The 22,280-nt window shown below is 40.1% G+C and overlaps 1 protein-coding gene across 1 annotated transcript; it reads right to left on the bottom strand.

Annotated features, from left to right (window-relative positions):
* Positions 1-13,187: 13,187 nt before the first annotated feature.
* Positions 13,188-20,356, bottom strand: LOC307002664 (uncharacterized protein). Its single transcript, XM_079620500.1, has 13 exons — positions 20,121-20,356; positions 19,303-19,508; positions 19,071-19,208; positions 18,803-18,941; positions 17,188-18,031; positions 16,952-17,093; positions 16,721-16,864; positions 16,569-16,627; positions 16,297-16,472; positions 14,445-14,845; positions 14,249-14,345; positions 13,915-14,104; positions 13,188-13,747 (listed from the first exon to the last, which is right to left on the bottom strand). Exons 1-13 carry the CDS (start codon positions 20,241-20,243, stop codon positions 13,605-13,607), a joined length of 2,802 nt encoding a protein of 933 aa, XP_079476626.1. The 5' UTR covers positions 20,244-20,356; the 3' UTR covers positions 13,188-13,604.
* Positions 20,357-22,280: the final 1,924 nt, after the last annotated feature.

Genomic DNA, 22,280 nt, shown 5'->3' with positions numbered 1-22,280 from the left:
AACATGATTATGGACAGTCATTAGGACCTGAAAACCATATTTATATTAGCCAATTTCAAAAAGTTCTGTATTTTACATGAGATGAAATGCTATTTTTTTTCTATTCTACATTTCTATTCATTGCCTTATACAAGACAGAGTATTTCACAAATAGAATGCAATTGTGACATGACTCATTACCAGTATCATCAACAACTATAATCAATCAATCAATCAATCAAACTTTATTTATATAGCACTTTACAGCAACCTACAGGTATCCAAAGTGCTTTACATCAAAGGATAAAAACAACACAATGACAACAAAAACACCGACAACAAAATGTCACACCACTACTGGGTATTGAATGCCATTCTAAACAGGAATGTTTTAAGTTTAGACCTAAAGGTAGACTCCTCTGTGATCATACGCATGTCCGGCGGTAATTTGTTCCAGAGTCTTGGTGCAGCAACTCCGAACGCCTGACCACCCCACCGATTATATTGTGACTTTGGCACTTCTAAAACCAATTGATTAGAGGACCGCAACACTCTGCCATGGTCACGCACGACTAAAATCTCAGCTAAATACTCCGGTGCCAGGCCATTTAAGGCTTTAAAAACAAACAGTAAAATCTTGAACTCTATTCTAAAACGCACAGGAAGCCAATGAAGAGTAAAAAGGACGGGCGTGATATGTGCCCGCCTAGATGTGTTAGTTAAAAACCTAGCAGCCGCATTTTGCACCAGTTGAAGACGAGCTATGGAGGTTTGCTTCAAACCAACATAGAGAGCATTACAATAGTCCAGCCTCGAACTAATAAAAGCATGAATTGCCTTTTCCAGATCATGCCTGTTAAGAAAAGGCTTAACTTTAGCCAGAAGACGAAGCTGGAAGAAGCTCATTCTTACAACATTTGAGATTTGTTTGTCAAAATATAAGTTACAGTCAAAAGTGACCCCCAAGTTTTTAACAGCTGGCTTCAGGAATGATGCCATGGTTCCTAAACTAACCGATGGACCAATTAGGGAGTTACTAAAAATTATGCACTCCGTTTTAGCTTCGTTTAAGCTAAGAAAGTTTTGTGACAGCCACAGCTTGATATCTTTAATACAGTCCAGAAGGGAGTCTAACACCATATTATCTTTCGATTTCAAAGGGAAATAAATTTGCAGATCATCTGCATAGCAGTGAAAGGACAGGTTGTGCTTTCCAATAATTGCCCCTAATGGAAGCATATATAAGGAAAACAGGATTGGTCCCAGAATTGAACCCTGGGGTACCCCACAAGAAAATGGAGCAGCTGACGAGGAGCAGTCACCAATCATAACAGAGAAACTCCTATTTGCCAGATAGGAGCTAAACCATTTAAGCGCTGAACCTCGAATGCCTACACAGTCATCAAGGCGAGAGAGGAGAACTGCGTGGTCCACCGTATCAAACGCCGCTGTGAGGTCTAAAAGCACAAAAACCGCTGGATTACCGGCATCTACAGACAGGGCGATATCATTATGTACTCTCAGTAAAGCAGACTCGGTACTATGGCGTGATCTAAAACCAGACTGAAACTTTTCAAGTACAGAGTTCTGTTGCAAAAAGGCTTGTAACTGTAAAAAAACAACTTTTTCCAAAACTTTCGACAAAAACGGCAGATGAGAGACAGGTCTAAAATTGGACAACACTGTAGGGTCCAGATTTGGCTTTTTAAGTAGGGGCCTGACCACAGCATGTTTAAATGCAGCCGGGACAGAACCCACACTAAGACACAGATTAAAAAAAGTGAGTAAACTTGGCCCAATGGAGCTATTAAAAACGTCCTTCACTATCCTGGCTGGGACAATGTCTGAAGGACAAAAGGTTGAATTCAAATGTTGTACTATATGCGAGAGCTGCGTTAGAGAAACTGGTTTAAATTCATCCAATATTGCAGAGCACCCAGGGACACCATCTATAAGCACGTCAAAATTAGCCCCACAGTTTTGCCTTACAGACGCTACTTTGTCAATAAAATAACAGAGAAATTTCTCACATATAGTAATAGAAACCTCAGTCGGATCAGCGGTGCATGGATTTACAACAGAGAATCATAAGTGACAGGTCTTTTCAGTATCTGACATTGAATGAATGACGTATGAATGTTTAGGTTTGGGTTTTTGTCATGAACACTACAGAACAGAAAACAATATAATAGTTTAACGATTCCACCTTGATGGAATAAAATTAAAATGACTGCCAGTGTGGGGTAATACTTTACTTCAATGGTCCGCTATACATTCTGCTAACTATAAGTTACTTTGCAAATACATGTCGACTAACTCTCAGTAGAGTAGTAGTAGACTGTCTGTTTAATATCAGCTAACATTCTGCAGACATTCTACTGACTGTAATTTTTATACATCAACTCCCAGACAGCAACATAGTGTCTGCCCAGATCCGGGCCACATCTGGTACATGTGGATTCAACGCGGATCTGGGCCGACGCTATGTTGCTGTCTGGGCTTATTCTACTAACCCTAACCCTAACCTACTAATACTCTGAAATAGTTGGCATGTAGTTGCAAATGAATGAGTTAGTTGACATGTGGCTGCAAAGTTAGATAGTAGAATATCTAAAATGGTCTTAAGGCATTATCACATTATCACTTTATGCACTGATAGTCAATCTGACAGTAGCGGATGATTTATTTTTGTTGTGCTATGTACATATTGTTGAATAGATTGCACAGATTCTCCTTGAATATGATAATGAGTGGAATGCCTGCCAATAGACTATTCTTTCCACACATCCATTTAAAATATTTGTGTAATATTTACTTTCATTCTGAGGACTCATGATCTACTCATGGTAGATTTGTCATGGAGACATGGGCATGGCACATAAACATTGAGTAACAATTATTGATTAATTGATTGATTGATTGATTGATGAATTACATTGCAGTGTTGTGCCGACAAACTCATTTCAGTCACGCCATCACCCTGGATGTTGTTTTGGCCTTCACTGACTGCTTGCACTCTTGAAAAACGGGCCTTAGGCGTGTTCTGAAAAACACTCTAGTATGATAGTTAATTTGTACATATGAACTGTACTCATGTTAAATTAGTGTACATAAAATATATTTATTATAATAAATGAAGTAAATTATGCTTGTTTTGTTAAGCTTGTGCTTTGTTCATGAAGCAATTTATGTTGAAAACTTTGCATAATGAGGATTATTTTATCATGTCTTATTCCACACTGCCTTAAATAGTATCTTTAAAAATGCACTTGGTTTTCTTTATCCTTATTTAAGCATATAGACTGCTCACTCTGGTGTCTCTCAAGCACATTTTAGTGCTGATTTATTTTTCTTATGCAATCAGATTCTTGAGTAAAGTTTATTTGGTCATTGTTATTCTTAAATTCTGATCCCCTTAGTTTATTTTCAGACTTCAGGAGTATTAAGTATATGGTTGGTCCCTATAACACATTCTGTAGTCAGTAGAGTGTCTGTTGGAGGAGCATCACAATAAAGAGTTTGCAGATATTAAGTAGACAGTCTACTAATACTCAAATGAGAGTTAGTTGACATGTATTTGAACAGTTACTTATAGTCAACAGAAAGTTCAAAAAGGACCATCAAAATAAAGTGTTACCGATACTTCTTGCTAAACTAATTAAAAAGGTATTTATAGAAGATTTTAAAATCTCATTTACTGGCCTACTGTTCGTTGTAGCCCTGGCACAGACTAGACTCTGTATTTTTTTTACTTTTAATGTGATCAGCTGTTAGTCCTCTTTAAACCGAAGGAAGATTTGTACGGAGCTGTACAGAATACTTCCTTTACTGCCTAATGGTAATATTGTGTCTGAAATGATAAGAGGATATATTTCCTTTTCATTAATAATTTCCTTAAATTGTATGTTAAGTGCATGAAAAATATGGGTTCTCTTACGAGAGGTTCTCTTGTACTGCATAATTGCATTACGCAACAGGTAAAGTCATCTTTACTCGAGATATGAAGCCAAAAATGAATCCTAAATTTTGTATATATTTTCAACGCAGTGTAGCAGCAGGCAGACCTAGAGCAGGCTGTCTAGCGTGCCCATTGGCTGCCTCGTGGCAACTGCAGTAGCCTACCACTGAGCTGGGCGTGACGTTTCGCTTCGCGCCCTCACGCGTCAGCCGGCAGAATGGGGGTGGCTTAGCGTATAAAAGGAAGGGCTCAGGGGATGCTTAGCTGATTTTTCATCTCTTCAGCGAGCTCTACGCATCGCTGGACTCAGATAGAAGCCGCCGCCGTTGAATCAATGCCTCTCTTTTCCTGTGGCTCTTGCAGAGCCGTGCTCAGCGACGGAGACCGCCACGTGATCTGCGCTCTCTGCCTGGGCCGAGACCATGCAGCCCTCGCTCTGTCTTCAGGAGGCTGCGTCCACTGCGAAGAACTGCCAATGTCGACCCTGCGGGCTCGATTTGCATGCGTTCGACGCCGAAGCTGTCGCTCCGTCTCTCTCCAGTGGCCCGCTTAAGAAGAAACGCAGCGCCCAGAGACCACCGGAGCCCGTTGTCGCCTGCGAACGCTCGCCGGAACTTTTACCTCGAGCTTCGCGAGAACTCCACTCTCCTGCCTCTTCGACTCTCTCCCACGTTGACGGAGCCGTTGAGAAGGGGTACAGCCGGATTCCCCCAGTGGAAGAGGCGGTCACAGTGCATCTTTGCCCGCTATCTGCAAAATGGCGCTCAAAGTCTGCCCTCCCGTCTAAAGCCTGCAGGACCACGTCAGCTCTTGTCAGCCGCGCCTTCGCCGCTGCTGGACAGGCTGTTTCCGCCCTGCACTCGATGGCAGTCCTCCAAATCCGCCAGGCCGATCTCCTCCGCCGTATGGACGAGAAGGGCCCAAACCAGGATGTCATCACGGACCTGCGCAGCGCGACGGACCTTTCCCTCCGCGCCACTAAGTCCGCAGCCCAGGCTATGGGAAGATGCATGGCTTCGCTCACCGTTACGGAGAGGCACCTCTGGCTGAAGCTCGCCGACATGAGCGAATCTGAACAAGCCGTGTTCCTCAACGCCCCGCTCTCTCCCGCTGGTCTCTTCGGCCCAGCGGTAAGCGGGATTGTGGACCAGTTTTCGGAAATTCAGAATACCTTGCAGGCCATGAATCTATTCCTGCAGGGCCGGATTAACCATAAGGGCAACTGGGCAATTGCCCAGGGGCCCAGGACATCTAAGGGGCCCTGGGCACCGTCAAATATTATGTCAAATATTATGTCAAATATTATGATTAAAATGTCTCCACGATCTGCTTTTGAAGAAATATCGTAGGATCGTGCATTCTATCAGTTTGCAGTTCTGGCGCCTCTGTCTCAACATACTGTACAGCGCGACGTATATCCACATGAAATGCAGAGGAACGGGACACTGTAGTTTCTAAAAAATAATTATTTGCATGTGCTTTAAAGCCTTGCCGGTTAAACATGTCATTCGCTGCTGATGCGCTGTTCTAACGGGCGCTTTTCTAAACGCAATAACGTTACACCCGCCGACGCGCACATGCACTAAAAGCCTGTCTAACAGCGCCTGGTTACTGGACTAAGTTATCTTTCGAGTCTTATTGCTCTAATACTGTCAAATACCCACAAGGTTTACATAAACAAAGTTGGTTATGTCTAAAGTGAAAGAACAGTAGAAAAAAATAAGAAAAAAAAATCTGCTTGTCAAATGCGTGTAGACTCGTTGCGCGCATATCTTAAAGTGACAGTAGCCCTAATAGTAAACATGCTGCCGCTTGTCCATAAAGGGATAGTCACCCAAAAATAAAAATGATGTCATTATTTACTCACTCACTCTAATGTTGTTCCATACATGTATTAATTTCTTTCCTACAAGTCATTGTGCCCAGGGGCCTCTGAACTCTTAATCCGGCCCTGTATTCCTGCCATGACGCTCTAGCTCCTCTGCAGGCCGCTCACAAGCTCAGCCTCCTGCACAAAGCTCCACACAGCGTCCGTCCCAGCCTCCGCCATCTTCGCAGCGATGACAGGGCGGCCGACCTAGATCGCGCTCTAACAGGCTGGGCCTCCCCCTCTACATTTGTTAGGTTCTATAACCTGGAAGTTCCCGCCCTGCAGGCTAGACTTCTTTCAGTCTAAAGTCTCGATTCGGCTCCCCTGGTTGAGCTGCACTATAAAATCCAGTATAGACCGGCTGTGCCGCTCTTATATATCCCCTACTGTGTGCTTATGTACATGTGCGTGCCCTCTCTGTTGGTGTAGGTGTGCCCCCTCTGGGACTTATGTAGTGGATGCTTGTTGCGCACGGTGTTGACAAGGGGTTCCCGTTGCGTAATGCAATTACGCAATACGAGAGAACCTCTCGTAAGAGAACGTACTCGGTTACCTAACGTAACCTCGGTTCTCTCTAGATGAGGGAACGAGTACTGCGTAACCTGCCATGATCGCGCCCCGAGCTCACTTCGCTTCAGGCGATGAAAAACCAGCTAAGCAGCCCCAGAGCCCTTCCTTTTATACGCTAAGCCATCCCCATTCTAGCGGTTGACGCGTGAGGGCGCGAAGCGGCTGACGCCACGCCCATCTCAGTGGTAGGCTACTGCAGTTGCCGCGAGGCAGCCAATGGGCACGCTAGAGACAGCCTGCTCTAGGTCTGCCTGCTGCTACACTGCGTTGACAATATATACAAAATTTTGGATACATTTTTGGCTACATATCTCGAGCAAAGATGACTTTTCCCGTTGCGTAATGCAATTATGCAGTACTCGTTCCCTCATCTAGAGAGAACCGAGGTTAAATATGGGTTTAATATTCTTAATCGAAATTTTTTCCATAATGATGAAACTCACAGCCTGTTCATTTCATCATCATCATCATCATCATAATCATCATCTCCTCCTACAGCATAACCAGCTTTTACCCAAGTTTGATCGATTAATTAGTCTCCCGCTGTGCCATGTAACTCAGGAACCCATAATGATTGGAACAACTGCTTGTTAAGTGGTGCCCTAGAATGGAGCGTCAGGTAAGAAAATCAATGCCATTCAAAGGCCAAGTTACATATCCAGCTGCTATCTAACATTCATTAGGAAAGACTGAGAGTGAATGTAAACTGCAGCAATGCATGTCAACATATGGCCGATTTATAAGGTGCCCGTCCATTTCTTTTTTTGTTAAATTAGTACAATTCTGTGTGTTTAGTCAACTATAGGAGGCAAAATAAAATACATTTTTGCAGTTTTCGTGAGCATTAAAATAGCTATTTAGTATATTTAGTGCACACCGAGATCACAATTAGCTGTATGCACACTTCCAACTAAATTAATAAATCCTTAAGCATCAGTTTATGCGATGTATCAATTTATCTATTACATTGAATCAAGGAGTGTTTTTAATTGTTTACTTTTTATTTGTTATAATTTACATATAACACATTCTTATTTGTTAAAGGAATTATACTTTTTTATGCTGGCTTGCTATTGCCAAATTACTGTTTTTCCTGCAGGCTTCTTACAAAGTTGAACTACCAAATCAGGTTAGTTTAAAGCTCCATAGAAAAATAATATGCATTTAAATAAACTGTTTTCCTTACAAAATGAGCAGATATAATAATAATAATAATAATAATAATAATAATAATAATGCATTTAATACATTTAATTTTTAGGCCTTTCAGACCACCCAAGGTCACCTTACAACAAAAAATAGAAGTAAAAATATATTGTGAAATGGAGTATATGGCACGAATATGAGGGGGAAGAGAGTTCCAAAGTTTTGGTGCAGCATGGGAGAAGGCCCTTGCTCCCATTGTGGAGAGTCTGATGTCTGGGGTTGCCAGTAATCCTGCTGATGATGAACGGAGTGAGCGTGGAGGTATGTAGGTCTGTAGTAGTTCTGTGATATATGAGGGGGCAAGGTTGTGCAGGGCTTTGAATGTCATTAACAAGACTTTGAAGTTGATTCGTTGTGATATGGGGAGCCAGTGCAGTTGAATCAGCAGGGGTGTGACATGATCAGTAGACTTGGTACGGGTGATGATGCGTGCAGCTGAGTTTTGGAGAAGTTGGAGCCGGTGGAGTAATTTATTGGGTATTCCTTGCAGGATCGCATTGCAATAGTCAATCCGAGAGGTCACCAGGGTGTTGACAAGAACTTCAGTGGAGTGTTGCGAAAGTGAGGGATGCAGTCTACAGATGTTTCTAAGGTGAAAATAAGCCGTCCGACAGACATTATTGATGTGGTTGGAAAATGAAAGAGTACTGTCCAAAATAACTCAAAGGCTCTTTACTTGTTTAGAGACTGGTATGACATCCTCCCCAATGAAGACTGATGAAAAGTTGGATTTTGAGAGTGTGGATGGAGTGCCAATAAGCAGTAGCTCTGTTTTGTTATTGTTAAGTTGGAGATAAGTGGTGGTCATCCATGCCTGGATGTCGTGGATACAGGTGGTGAGGGTGTTTAGGGGAAGTGTGATACATAGAGCTGTGTGTCATCTGCATATGAGTGGAAGTGAATGCCATGAGGTCCGAAAATATTGCCTAATGGAAGAAGGTAGATGATGAATAAAAGTGGCCCCAATACTGACCCCTGTGTAACTCCATGTTGGAGTGCTGAGCTCTCTGACTGGTGGTCTTCAATTTTGACAAAATATGTCCGGGCTGTCAGGTAGTGCGCAAACCACTTAAGGGCAGTACCACAGACTCCTATACTTTTAAGCCGCTCAAGCAACAGTTGGTGGGATATTGTGTCGAAGGCGGCACTGAGGTCTAGGAGGATGAGAATAGATAGTTGGCCAGCATTAGCTGCACGGAGAAGATCATTAGTGATCCTGACAAGGGCTGTCTCGGTACTGTGGCGTGAACGGAACCCAGATTGAAATTGTTCAAGAAGATTATTATCACGAAGGTAACTATTTTGGAAATGAAGGGCAAGTTTGAGAAGGGACGATAATTATTAAGGTTGTTGCAGTCCTGTCCTGTTTTTTTCAATGTGGGTCTGACTATCGCAGCTTTTAGTCATGCAGGGACTATGCCAGATGACAAAGATGATTTTGATAATGGAGGTTATCAGAGGTGTTAAGGCAGGTAGACAGGTCTTAACAAGGGAGGTGGGGATGGGGTCCAGGTGGCATGTAGAAGAGTTAGATTTGGTGATGCGCTCAAAGACTCCTCAGTTGGAAGACTGAAGTTACTGAAAACAGCAGGTGGGGCTAAATTTATCACAAATGCTGCTGGCAGTGCAGCCTGTGTGATGTTCGCCACGGCCAGTTGTTGATGGATTTTGGAGATTTTTTAATAAAGAAACTTAAGGAAAGCAGAGCAGTAATCATCAGAGATGTTGTTGGTGTTTAAATCTGGAGGTTTCAGTAGCCTTTTCACTGTGGAGAAGTTTCGACTAGACCCAAATAATCCAAGTTTTGGTCAATAATAAGATCATTATCACAAAAGGCCTTTGTTGGTGATGGAACGAACGTTGTAGAGGGCAAACTTGTGGGAAGTGCTGCACGATTCCGCAACGAATTTTGCCAGCGGAGCTAGCACACCAACATGCCGACCGGAACCTTTCCACTTCCGAACTCGTGGGCCGGCAGTCCAAAATGAACTGATAGACCCTCGTCGGAAATGCAGTAGTTTCGCCGGGAGCCACGATGGATGTATTTTGGTCGCCGAAGGAGAATGTCTTGATTGGTTTGCACTGAGGTTCGCAGTCGGTATAGCTCATCAGGCAGGGCTACCAACTCTCACGCATTGAGCGTGAGACTCACGCAATTGGCCCTTTTCACACGCTCTCACTCCACACATCCATTTTCTCACGCAGAAAAAAATTGCGAAGCAAAGAGGACACTGACACACCAGACAAGACAGAGCAGGTTACGTTTGATATAAAATAAATTATCAGCTCTCAGATTCTGTCAATTTTATTACGCAATTCAAACAATAAATACCGGTTTGGCGCTTGTAAATGTGACGTACAGTAACAGATCTCTGTAGCGCCTCAGTTCAAGCAGCACGTGAACCGATCATCTCTAACTCTTCTCGGCTCTGCTCTTCTTTACTATTAGTAAATAAACCTAGCCTAGCCTAGGGCTATTAATTGTAATAGCATGCAAGTTTTTTCTCTCCATATAAGCCTTAATATTTGAACATAATAACTAATATGAATTAACTAAAAAGGATTTGTTCAGTCTCTAATATAGTTTTTTTATTATTATTTGTCTTTGTAGATGTATGTTTGTACAAAACATGAACAGAATTTTGTAAAGAAATTCTGATCAAATATTGCACTCTGAATGTGTGTGTGGTCTTGGTAAACCCTACGGGGTAAAATATAGTTTGTACAGTATAAAAGTCATAATTTATATGGAAAGTCCCCATAAAACATGAAAACACAATGTGTGTGTATGTTTGTTTTGTTTAACAGCCGTTTCCTCATGCCAGTCTATTATTGTAGTACAGTCTATTTATCTGCCCCTGAGCGGCATGTGAAAACAAAAAGAACAAGTTGTTCCCTTTATTTGTGTCATTCTTTTTTTCCTAAGTGAGCAGTACTTTTCATCAATCAACTGCAACGTGGATCAAACTTTTTGTTAACCAAAGGTTTGGGTCAAATGTGAAAGGATTGATGCCTAATAGTGACCTCATATTTTGCTTATTTTTGATGATTGAACTAGCAATCCGGTTTATAGCCCTGAACTTTATCCACCATATGAAAAAAGTGCTTTAAAAGTTGCATTATTTGATCAAAAATACAGTAATGTTGTGAACAGAAAGTTCAAAAGTACAGAATTCATTTGAAATAGAAAGCTTTTGTAACATTATAAATGTCTTTATTTTATTTATTAAAAAAGTGAAAGTAAAGTTAAAATATTTACTTTAAGCTTTTGAACAGTAGTGTAAACATTGTCTTCCAAGAAATCGTATTTAAATGTGAAACTCGCACTCGTCATAGCAAAAATACCTCATCAGAATTCTTTCATTCATTGCGGTTTCAGTGCCAAATGTGGGTTGTAATGTCTTGCGTCTCACAGCAAAGTTCACAGTGGATTGGAAAATCTTGTTGCAGGAAATGGATATCTCTGCATTAGTTGATTGTAGGTTATTGAATATAAGTTGACCACTTTTCTTAGCTCTCATTCAGTTTCTCACACCAGCACTGCTCCACAACAATCAGCTGCAAATAAGATTTAAATCCATTTAGACAATACTTATTCTCAAATGTCACCTGCTTGACTAAGGTTTCACTTGCTAGTCCATTTATAACAGTTGGAAACAGCATTGGATTAAGCTTAAAATAATATAACATATTAAAGGAACTAGATGACTTTTGTCTTTTGCTTTGCGTGAAGGATCCAGCGCAACACTGATGAAACTGTGCGATGAAATGAAAGCATGTAAACCCAGAATTTCAGACCAGACAGGTAAACGATACTTTCATGATCACGCACAGATAAGAAGGAGATCACAATCTTTTATTTTTTAGCTCAAGTCCAACATGATTATGGACAGTCATTAGGACCTGAAAACCATATTTATATTAGCCAATTTCAAAAAGTTCTGTATTTTACATGAGATGAAATGCTGTTTTTTTTCTATTCTACATTTCTATTCATTGCCTTATACAAGACAGAGTATTTCACAAGTAGAATGCAATTGTGACATGACTCATTACCAGTATCATCAACAACTAAGTGACAGGTCTTTTCAGTATCGGACATTGAATGAATGACGTATGAATGTTTGGTTTGGGTTTTTGTCATGAACACTACAGAACAGAAAACAATATAATAGTTTAACGATTCCACCTTGATGGAATAAAATTAAAATGACTGCCAGTGTGGGGTAATACTTTACTTCAATGGTCCGCTATACATTCTGCTAACTATAAGTTACTTTGCAAATACATGTCGACTAACTCTCAGTAGAGTAGTAGTAGACTGTCTGTTTAATATCAGATAACATTCTGCAGACATTCTACTGACTGTAATTTTTATACATCAACTCCCAGACAGCAACATAGTGTCTGCCCAGATCCGGGCCACATCTGGTACATGTGGATTCAACGCGGATCTGGGCCGACGCTATGTTGCTGTCTGGGCTTATTCTACTAACCCTAACCCTAACCTACTAATACTCTGAAATAGTTGGCATGTAGTTGCAAATTAATGAGTTAGTTGACATGTGGCTGCAAAGTTAGATAGTAGAATATCTAAAATGGTCTTAAAGGGATAGTTCACCCAAAAATGAAAATTCTGTTATCATTCACTCACCCTCAAGTTGTTTCAAACATGTATGAGTTTCTTTCTTCTGTTGAACACAAAAGAAGATATTTTGAAGAATGCTGCAAACCAGACAGTTGATGGACCCCATTGACTTCCATAGTATCTTTTTTTCCTACTATGGAAGTCAATGGGGTCCATCAACTGTCTGGTCACCAAAATTCTTCAAAATATCTTCTTTTGTGTTCAACAGAAGAAAGAAACTCATACAGGTTTGAAACAACTTGAAGGTAAATGATGACAGAATTTTCATTTTTGGGTGAAATATCCCTTTAAGGCGTTATCACATTATCACTTCCTGCACTGATAGTCAATCTGACAGTAGCGGATGATTTTTTGTTGTTGTGCTGTGTAAATATTGTTGAATAGATTGCAGATTCTTCTTGAATATGATAATGAGTGGAATGCCTGCCAATAGACTGTTCTTTCCACACATCCATTTAAAATATTTGTGTCATATTTACTTTCATTCTGAGGACTCATGGTAGATTTGTCATGGAGACATGGCACAAAAACATTGAGTAACAATTGTTGATTGATTGATTGATGAATTACATTGCAGTGTTGTGCCGACAATCTCAAATTTCAGTCACGCCATCACCCTGGATGTTGTTTTGGCCTTCTCAACTAACAGTTGTTCTGCAACTTCAGTGTAACATTAGCCCTCCACCCCAAACTACCAGCGTAATTACAGCTTTCTTTGTAAGGAAGTGAACTGGAATATTCATTACAGTCAAAAATTGTCCATACAAGACAATTTATAAAATTTGATTTGTTTCAAGGACATTTCAAACTAAATATTTTGGAAGTGTTTCTAGTGGGGAACATATTGATGACGGTTCATTTTAAAAGGTGTTGATTTTGATTCACTTGCTGTGAAAGCGGTTCAACATTCATGTGATTAATGATTCACTAATTTGCATTCATGAACCACAATTGATAATAATAATGCATGTATTTTTAATGCACATGCAATCTAATTATAACGCATGATAATGCAATATTTTGTAATGCTGACTGTATTCACAGAAATAGCCTTTGGTGAACATGAAAAAAAGACAAAAAAAAAACAAAACAATACAGGAGGTATGTTTATTTATTTCTCTTTGTGGATGTGCATTATTTGAACTCTTTTTTTAATCAATCAGATATTTTTTTTTTTTATCATTAGCAATCTAAAGGGTGCAAGAAAAAGATACCAAAAGTGTGAAATAGGTTATGAAAAATAACCCTAACAACCATGTATGGATTATAACACAATATTTAAAAGTGATCAAACAGAAACAAATCTTTCAAAACCATAATCTTCCCAGAGAGAGCAAAGACGAAATCATTTTGTAGTCTTTGAGGCCAATCTTTTAAATCTCATTTGATTGAAGAGGTTGATATTTGACCTCTGTTCTCTTGGTTTTGTAGAGGAGAACCCCACACACCATGCCAACAGCTGCCAGGAGACATCCGGCAATGAAAACCATATTCAGGTTCAAGACCGTGGAGGACACTGTGGAAAACACACAAAGTGTTGGTTAAGAAAATTAAAACTAATTCATAAATGATCGTAACAGACTCTATTGTGATTTCAGCCAGCACAACACTTAATGCATCTTTAAAATAGTATCACATTCTATGAAAATATTCTTATATGTTGATTTGTTTCTGAGGTTTTACCTTCACCCTCAACGCTCCTCTTCAGCCGCAGGGGTCCCTGGGAGACGAAGTGACTGCCGGTCTGGATGGGAGCCTCTCTTTTACGATGGTGGTGGAATGGTGGAGCGGTTGTGCTGTTGGTGCAACCCTGAGAGCAGCGGGTGTTGGGATTGTTCGCCTCACACATAATCACAGAACAGCTGATGAACACCTAGGGAGAAAGAAAGAGATGATGTCACAGCTCTCTGGAATACTTCATTCTTAATAGTCAGTAGTAGCATCATGTTTTTGGATGTTATCTGCTATCATTGTAGTCTAATTAGTAATATATATATATATATATATATTTTTTCACCTGATCATGCATTCCAATAAACTGGAAGGCCTGCAGGCCAAAGCGGACCATTGGTTGGTGGCTTGTGTAGAACTCTACAGTTTCATCCATGATGCACCTGAAAAAATAAAATTGATGAAGATCCATTGTGAGTTAATTAATTTCACTGTTTACCAGTGCTAATTTGTGTCTGCAGCTCATGATCGATTGTTCTCACCCGTTTTGGATGATTGTGTAGGATGCTTGGGAGTTGGGGTCATTGTATGGTGACGCTACACATGATTCGACGAAAAGCTCGGTGTTGTTGATTGAAGACTGGGATTCAATCTCCATGTAAATCATCTCCCCAAGATCATACTCTGCTGGATATGAGATCACATTTATTTCTTGGTAGTAATTTACTGTTTGAAAGAGCCCGAAGCGGTAGGTGAGGGTTCCAAAGCCTCTCTCGGTGATGGTGGTTGTGTGTCTCCGTGCAGTGAACTCCATTGAGATGTTGTTTTTCTTCTCAAAACGACATGAGAACTCAATCTCTACCTCATGTTTTCTGGTAATTATGTTTTTTGGATCATCAGTTGAGAAAATTTCATTCTTGAAAATGATGTACTGATCATCTTCCTGTAATAAAAAAGTGGATTATGAGATATAAACTGCACTTAAAATGTTTCTCCCTAAAATAATTTTTTTGTCATCATTTGTATAACAGTGTCATTCCAACTGAATCCAACCTGTGAAATGCTAAAAGAGATCATTGATTGTTCAAGCTTCTGTTTTCCGATTGTAGTGGGATTGCCCCTTTAAGGATAATTGTGTGGCCCCTTTAAAAATAGTGCCCTGATTAGGTTAGGTAATCAGGTGGCTATATAAACACAGGTGAGATCTGGGTCCTTCATGACCATATGCTGATGTGGCCTGCTGGTGTAGGTCTTGTATCTCCTTCACTCCTCAGGAAAGGTATGTTTTGTTAACTTGAAGGATCAAAGATGGGAGGGAATTATGAAATTAGAATATGGGTGTTTGTGGGGATTTAATTTAGTTCACTTTGATTAATTTGCTTGTCCTTTTCATTTATTTGAAAGCCTGTTATGGAGGGGAAAATTTCTAGTCTTAGTCGGAATGAATTCTAGCCGGCACACCCAACTTATAGAACCATTCCTGAACCAGAATGTTGGCTACAGTAGTTGCCCTCTGATCTCTAGTTGGGACTGCCAAGGTGTATTTGGAAAATACGTCTGTCATAATTAAGACACTTTCACGTCCATCACTTGCTGGTTCTGAGGAGGTGAAATCAACGGCCAATATTTGGTTGGGCTTAGATGCCAACAGATGGCCCATGGGAGCACGAGCTACTGGATGACTAGACTTTGAAATAGTACACTCCCTGCAGTTCTGACAATGCTCTTGAACATAGGCACTCATGTTTGGCCAATAGCATCTCCTACGAATTAACTCATAGGTCCGTTCTCTGCCTTGATGGCCATGCCCATTGTGCAACTGCCTAAATACCTCATCCCATAGAACCTCTGGTAATACCAATTGGTCTACCTCCTCCCCACCATCAGGAAGTTGGAGGTGGCGGTACAGCACATACAATCAAAGTGAATGGTAACTTGCCAAGCACAAAAAAAAACCCACCACAAAAGGTGGATAATTCGTACAAATTCATACGACCTCACTCGTGCGAATTAGTACAATATTTGCTAAATCGTACATATTTTACGAGTTGAATTCGTATGAAGGACCTACACCTGACCCCGCCCTTAAACCTACCCATCACATGGGTTTAGACAAATCGTACAAGCGAGGTTGTACAAATTCGAACGAACTAGCCACCTTTTACTCACTTGTACGAATTGGTCGTGAGATAGCATTGACTTTTTGGTGCCTTTTTTGAGCCTTGTAGTATAAATTACCATTTACTTTCATTGTTTAGAAAAGAGAAGTTGTTCTACCTAATATCTCCTTGGTTGTTTCATGGAAGATAGAAAACAAAATGGGGTCGGAAGGACATGAGGATGAGGAAATGATGACAACCATGTCATTTTTGCTAAACTGTAGAAAAGTTTTACCTCGATCATGGTACCACAAGCATTGAGGGAAAAGTTTGCCAACACATGAGTGCCATTTGAGTCCAAAGTGCAGTCAGGATCGTTGAGTCGCAGATAGTCTTTGTGGAGCCCGACAGAGTGCAGCTGCTCAATTTCGATCACTATGTTGGTCCCAGTGCAAATCACATTTGCATCCACTGTAAATGCAATCAATCATTCAGAATTATTTACCAAAGTCACACGGTGTTTGTTCCGCTACACATAGTTGTCCCAAGTAAAAAAGTGATACTAACCAGTCTGGTGTCCAACAGTGACAATGACACATCTCATTTCAGACTGATAAACGCTGCTTCTGTAAATAAATAATTAGCAATATTTATCAAATTCAGTTCATGTGAAAGGTTGCTAGCTGCTAGATTTAGAATAAAATTAACAGTTTTCCCACCCGCTTATGCTCTCAGCAATGAAACACACAGGGAAATGATCCCCGAGGTCACTCCTCATTGGTGTCCATCTGATGGCGTACTCTCCATTGCTCAAAGCATGCTTAGTTATGTTCAGAGGACCACTGATAAGGACATCAGAAACCCTAGAATAAAAGAAAAGCATGTTATACACCAATCTAATAATCTTTATCATTGCTTGCATTAGGTCTAATTCACACATGAGCTCTCACGTTGAATAAGCTGCTACAGCCTTAACCCGAATTTCCAGTTCACGGAGTGGCGCCGCTTGGATTTCTTCTCCGTTGCGTGGAGTTGGCGATACAAAGTGAGGTATGTAATGTCCCTCAGTGCAGGAAGGAGCAGGTGAATCAACTGCAATGATTCAAAACAGAAATTAGATTTTTAGTGATGACACTAAAATGAGGATCTTGTGTTCTTGTTTAGCTAATCGTTGAGAAAGCCTTACCGAGAACACCGAATTGCAGAGGAATCTTGCTGAAAGGTTCGTAAGAACGCTGATGTGAAGCTACAGAAGTCGTGTACTGTTGAGGTGAGCTTGTTGTTGTGGATGTGGTCTGCAGCCACCACCACCACTGGGATGCTGGAGGTGGAGGGGTCGATTGTTGCTGTTGCCACCACCATGGTGTAGTTGTAGGTGGAGCAGTGGTCAATTGTTGCTGTTGCCACCATCCCCACCATGAAGCTGAAGTTGTAGGTGGAGCGGTGGTCGATTGTTGCTGTTGCTGTTGCCACCATCCCCACCATGAAGCAGAAGTTGTAGGTGGAGTGGTGGTCGATTGTTGCTGTTGCTGTTGCCACCATCCCCACCATGAAGCAGAAGTTGTAGGTGGAGCGGTGGTCGATTGTTGCTGTTGCTGTTGCCACCATCCCCACCATGAAGCAGAAGTTGTAGGTGGAGCGGTGGTCGATTGTTGCTGTTGCCACCATCCCCACCATGGAGAAGAAGTTGTAGTTTGTTGCTGTTGCTGTTGCCACCACCACCATGCCGTAGTTGTAGGTGGAGCATTGGTCGATTGTTGCTGTTGCTGTTGCCACCACCACCATGAAGCAGAAGTTGTAGTTTGTTGCTGTTGCCACCATGGTACATTTGTGGTACTTTGTTGGTAATACCAGGGGTATGCTGTTGAGCCTATTGACCTACTGTGTCTTCCATTTAGAGAGCATCTGTAAGAGCTGGAGCCATCAGTATAGGCCAGAGTGGTGTGTTTCCTTGGGAAGTCCTCCAAAACCATCTCAAATCCATAGACGCCTGTGTTGTAGGCATAGCTGTAGTCTAGTGTACAGGCACCCTAATGAAGAAATGTTGTTGATGAGATGTTCATTATAATGAATGTTAATTTCGTTTTATTTTTTAGAACATTCTGGCAGCACCTATTGAGTGGATCAGTCACTAGAATGATGAAAAATAGCTGCTAGAATATCCTAATGATGTAGAAATAAAATGAAACAAAAAACAACAACATCTGTTGTGTATAGGCGTATATATTTTGTAGAGTGTGGAGCAAGTAATGACTGCTATTTCTATGAATGCAGTGTGCGGAACAATTTAGCACATCAAGCGCTGTTTTTAGTCCAGCATTTGTATTTACTGCTGAGTGAGATGAGGCAACCAACAAAACTGGATCTCTCCTAACTTTTGAAAATTCAATTCATTATAGTGAATTAGTTTGTCTTAAATTGTCCTCCTCTCATTTCTAGCTTTGGAAAGATTCATTCTAGTGCAGCGTTTCATCCTATGGCTCTCTTTCTATGTAGCATTGGAAAGTCCTATGCATTGTAGTGAATCAGTTCGTCCTAAACAGACACAAGCTGCGTCCAAAATCCCATACTGTATAGTAGGTAGCTTACTTTGTGACTTCTTTTTTTGTATCAGAATGTTTTTAATTCACTTCCAGTATATTTAGTATAAATGGATCACACAGATAGGCCTATAACCCTATTTCACAAAGATTCACCCACATTGAGATTTCTGACCTTGCCACTGGTTCATATTGCTAATATACATAAATAAACGTCAATATATATCAAATTATTACAGCAAATTATTTTCAGTTTCTTACTTGATTTACGTTGAAACCACTTGGCTGGTCACATGTGTAACATTCAACTTGTTGCTGAATTCCATATCTGCATCTGACCTGGTCACCATCTGGGTCGTAGGCCATCAAGTTGTATGTACGAGGACAGTTTTGCGGAACACTGATGAAAAAAAGATAAATAAAACAATCAGATTTTCTGTTAAAAAAAAGATCATGTGTCTTTTTTGCATTCTCATTACGTCAATTAATCTTGTTCATGGGAAACTACATTCAATAAAATAAGGGTTACCGTAGAAGTTGTAAAATAGTTGTGACAGGTGATCGGTTGGGTTGATTAGTATCAGCTCTTATGCCTAGATCTACATGTGTCCTGAGCAACCAAGAACCAAGGTTGTTCACTGTGGGCACCCAGCAGCATGAGGAGTCCCTGCGATGGAATGATGCATTGAAGATTATGATTAATGGACAATTCAATATTTCAGTTGTTGTCAAAATGATTTAAAACTGATTTAATTAATTACTGCAGGTCAAAGGGTGTGTTTCCATTGATGTTTCTTGTGACAACAGTTTCCGTTTGGCACCAGCTGTTGGAATAACCACTTCTGCCATTCGAGCTTCTATCGATTTGACCTTGTCCATTTGTGTATTCATACCCACAATCCCCGGAGACGCAGTACGACCAACCATAATCACACCAGTCATAGGTTCGCTTGATTCGAAACTCAACCTGTTGGCAGAACACTAGCAGAGTTTAGAACACTTGAACACTTGTAGAGTTTTTCTTTTCTGTATTGATGCATTTCTTTTTTTGTATTTAGGTGTGATATAGACCAGTCGGAAATACACTTCACCAATAAATATTATCACATGATTTTAATCAGTTCTCACCAAATTTTTAATATTACGTTACTTTCACCATCTTATTTATTTCCATGATTGCTTCTCCCCATCTTTTCACGTTGATGCAATACATTTATTTTATTTGATTTATCTTACCCATTTATTTTCTATTTAGGAAGAAAGAGTTACTTAAAGTTAGTTATGCATATGTGCGAAGGACCAAAATGAGTGGGGAATTCATAAATATTATATTGCGATTAGTAACTATTGAAAAATATAGAAGATTTACTAGGATGCATAACGACATAACGGCCATCTTTAAGTAAAAAAATAATAATTATAATAAAATAATTATTAAATCATTACTATTTTTTTTTAAATCCTTAAAGACATTACAACTACTTAAACTATAAATAAAAAAGAAGTATCATATAATTTGATCATGTATACTTCCACACTTTCATCTTTTTTTTTATGGAAATAAGAAATAAATTCTCACCCTCATGCTCCCATCTGCATTGGCTCCTTTAGGGCTGAAGGTCACTGAGCCTCCATAATGGTGTGCTGCTGAAGCAATGGACACCAGAAGCAGAAGATTCAACAACAGCGCTGAGAACATCATTGTACCCGAGACCTCACTCTACCTGTGAAGTGCACCGGGGCACCTGCTTTTATACATCTCATGTAAGCAGGAATTCAGGGATGGGTTCAAAAGTGTTGCACTAAATCACACACACACACAAAACTAGAAGGTAGTTACTTGCTTCTTCTGAGAAGTCACATGGTTAAAATCTGAAACTTGACACTGATCTGACCTTACTTGAAAAAGCACACACCTCTTCATCCACATGCAAAGTATGCCATTGTCATGAGTGTCCACTGTCATACTCGTCTGAAAATTAAAAAAAATACTGCTTTCTATCTTTTATTTGCACATAGCTTCAGTGCTATAACATATCTCATATTTTCATTACAGTTAAAAAATTACAAATAATGGATATATCTGCATCAGTTAGTTGTAGCTTATAGGATTTAAATAGCTCAGTGAATATTTTTAGCTCTATTGTAATTTTTCGTGGATGCCAGCACTCCTCCATAACAATGACATGACTTAAGATATAAATCCATTTAGACAATACCAGTTTGCTCTCTTAAATGCCACATGCCTTACCCACAGTGAAAGAGCAAATCTCAAACAAAGTTTATTTCGGACTTTGAAATGTACTTGTTGATGATTTATAAATGTAGGAATGATAGAACTGCATTAAATCCATAATCATATATCAAATGCAGTGCTTGAGGGGATTTTGTTACTTTTTTTTTTTGGCATGATGGATGTGTCAGTTATGAAACAGGACATTTTTTTTTGTTCACAGAAAACAATGTAAATACAACATAGGTAAAACCTGTCATTTGAGAATTACAGGTTGGACAGGTAAAATATACTTTCACTATCGATAACACAGAATTAAACAATCATCTAGACTTGAAATAACCAGCAAAATAAAACAAAAGTGAAATTCTGGATCAGCCAAATTTCCACGTGCATCTTGAAAAGCGGATGTTTTGGAAAGTGCTGCGGCAAGTTTTTGTGCCATCTAGTGGTTTAGAGGAAAATAATATCAAAGGGGGCTTTTACCCTGGTGTACCCCTTCACATATTTCATGACAATTAATATTAATTGTAATGGCTTTCCAATGCCGTGGCCGTTGGTAATAGGAGTAAGCAAGTTTAGAACGCATACAAACTCCATGCAGTCCATGCAGACGGATGTAGATGCAAACAAATGTCTCTATTTATTTTTGTTCTTCATTAAACGTGATCTCAAAACTTGTCTAGCTTCTTGTGGCATTTCATTGTTCACACGTACACATAATCATAGCCATACCTTGGGAACGGCATGATAATAAATTCCATCATGCGAGCTACTCTGCCGTGCAGTCAAAAAACTGTGTGCTTCCCAATTACCAACACACACACTTGTTGCTCAGGTGCTCTAATTATACACAGCCACAGCACCATCCAGTGGACAAACTTTACTGAAGAACAAATGGCTCCTACACACCGGCCCCTTAATTGATTATGACATAACAATTACAAATGAATACAAAATGGAGCCATACATACCAATTAAAATCTTATACAAATGTATGTAGGGAACAGGAAATACTTAAAATGTTGAATGCCATATTTTAATCTGCTTCTAATAAAAGGCAAAGCTTGCTAATTGGACGTTCTAAGATGTTACTTTTAGTTTAAACTTTTACTGAAAGTACCAAACCCTTGTTGTCAGGGTAGGTCTCCACGACTCTTCCAAGTAGCCATGAACCACGTGGTGCTGTAGAATCAGCAATAATCACAATGTCTCCGGGGGAAAAACTTCTTTGTTCTTTGTTCCATTTTTGTCGCTCTTGCAACAAGGGTAAGTATTCCTGTACCCATCGTTTCCAAAAGAGATTGGAAATGTATTGCACCTGTCTCCATCTCCTTTTGGCATACAGATCAGGGGCCGTATTCACAAAGAATTTTATCTTACCACTAGGAGTACTCCTAAATCGCACTAAAAGATTTTAGCTAGGAGTGTTCTCTTAAAAGTTATTCACAAATCGTCGGCATTACACAATTGCATTTTCCCCGTTGCCAGGTAGCGAAGTGTTAT

The sequence above is a fragment of the Phoxinus phoxinus genome (genome assembly GCF_949152265.1).
Source record: "Phoxinus phoxinus genome assembly, chromosome: 8".
Taxonomy (NCBI): domain Eukaryota; kingdom Metazoa; phylum Chordata; class Actinopteri; order Cypriniformes; family Leuciscidae; genus Phoxinus; species Phoxinus phoxinus.
Note: the sequence above shows the minus strand (reverse complement) of the source record. Positions and strands in the feature narration are given on the sequence as shown.

Excerpts from the sequence above, each read along its gene's own strand:
- LOC307002664 (XM_079620500.1), bottom strand. The coding sequence starts at position 20,243 with ATGATGTTCTCAGCGCTGTTGTTGAATCTTCTGCTTCTGGTGTCCATT. Across the intron at positions 16,865-16,951 it reads GCTGTAGCAGCTTATTCAAC|GGTTTCTGATGTCCTTATCA; the intron begins GTGAGAGCTCAT and ends CTTTTATTCTAG. Across the intron at positions 16,473-16,568 it reads CACTGTTGGACACCAGACTG|TGGATGCAAATGTGATTTGC; the intron begins GTTAGTATCACT and ends TTGCATTTACAG.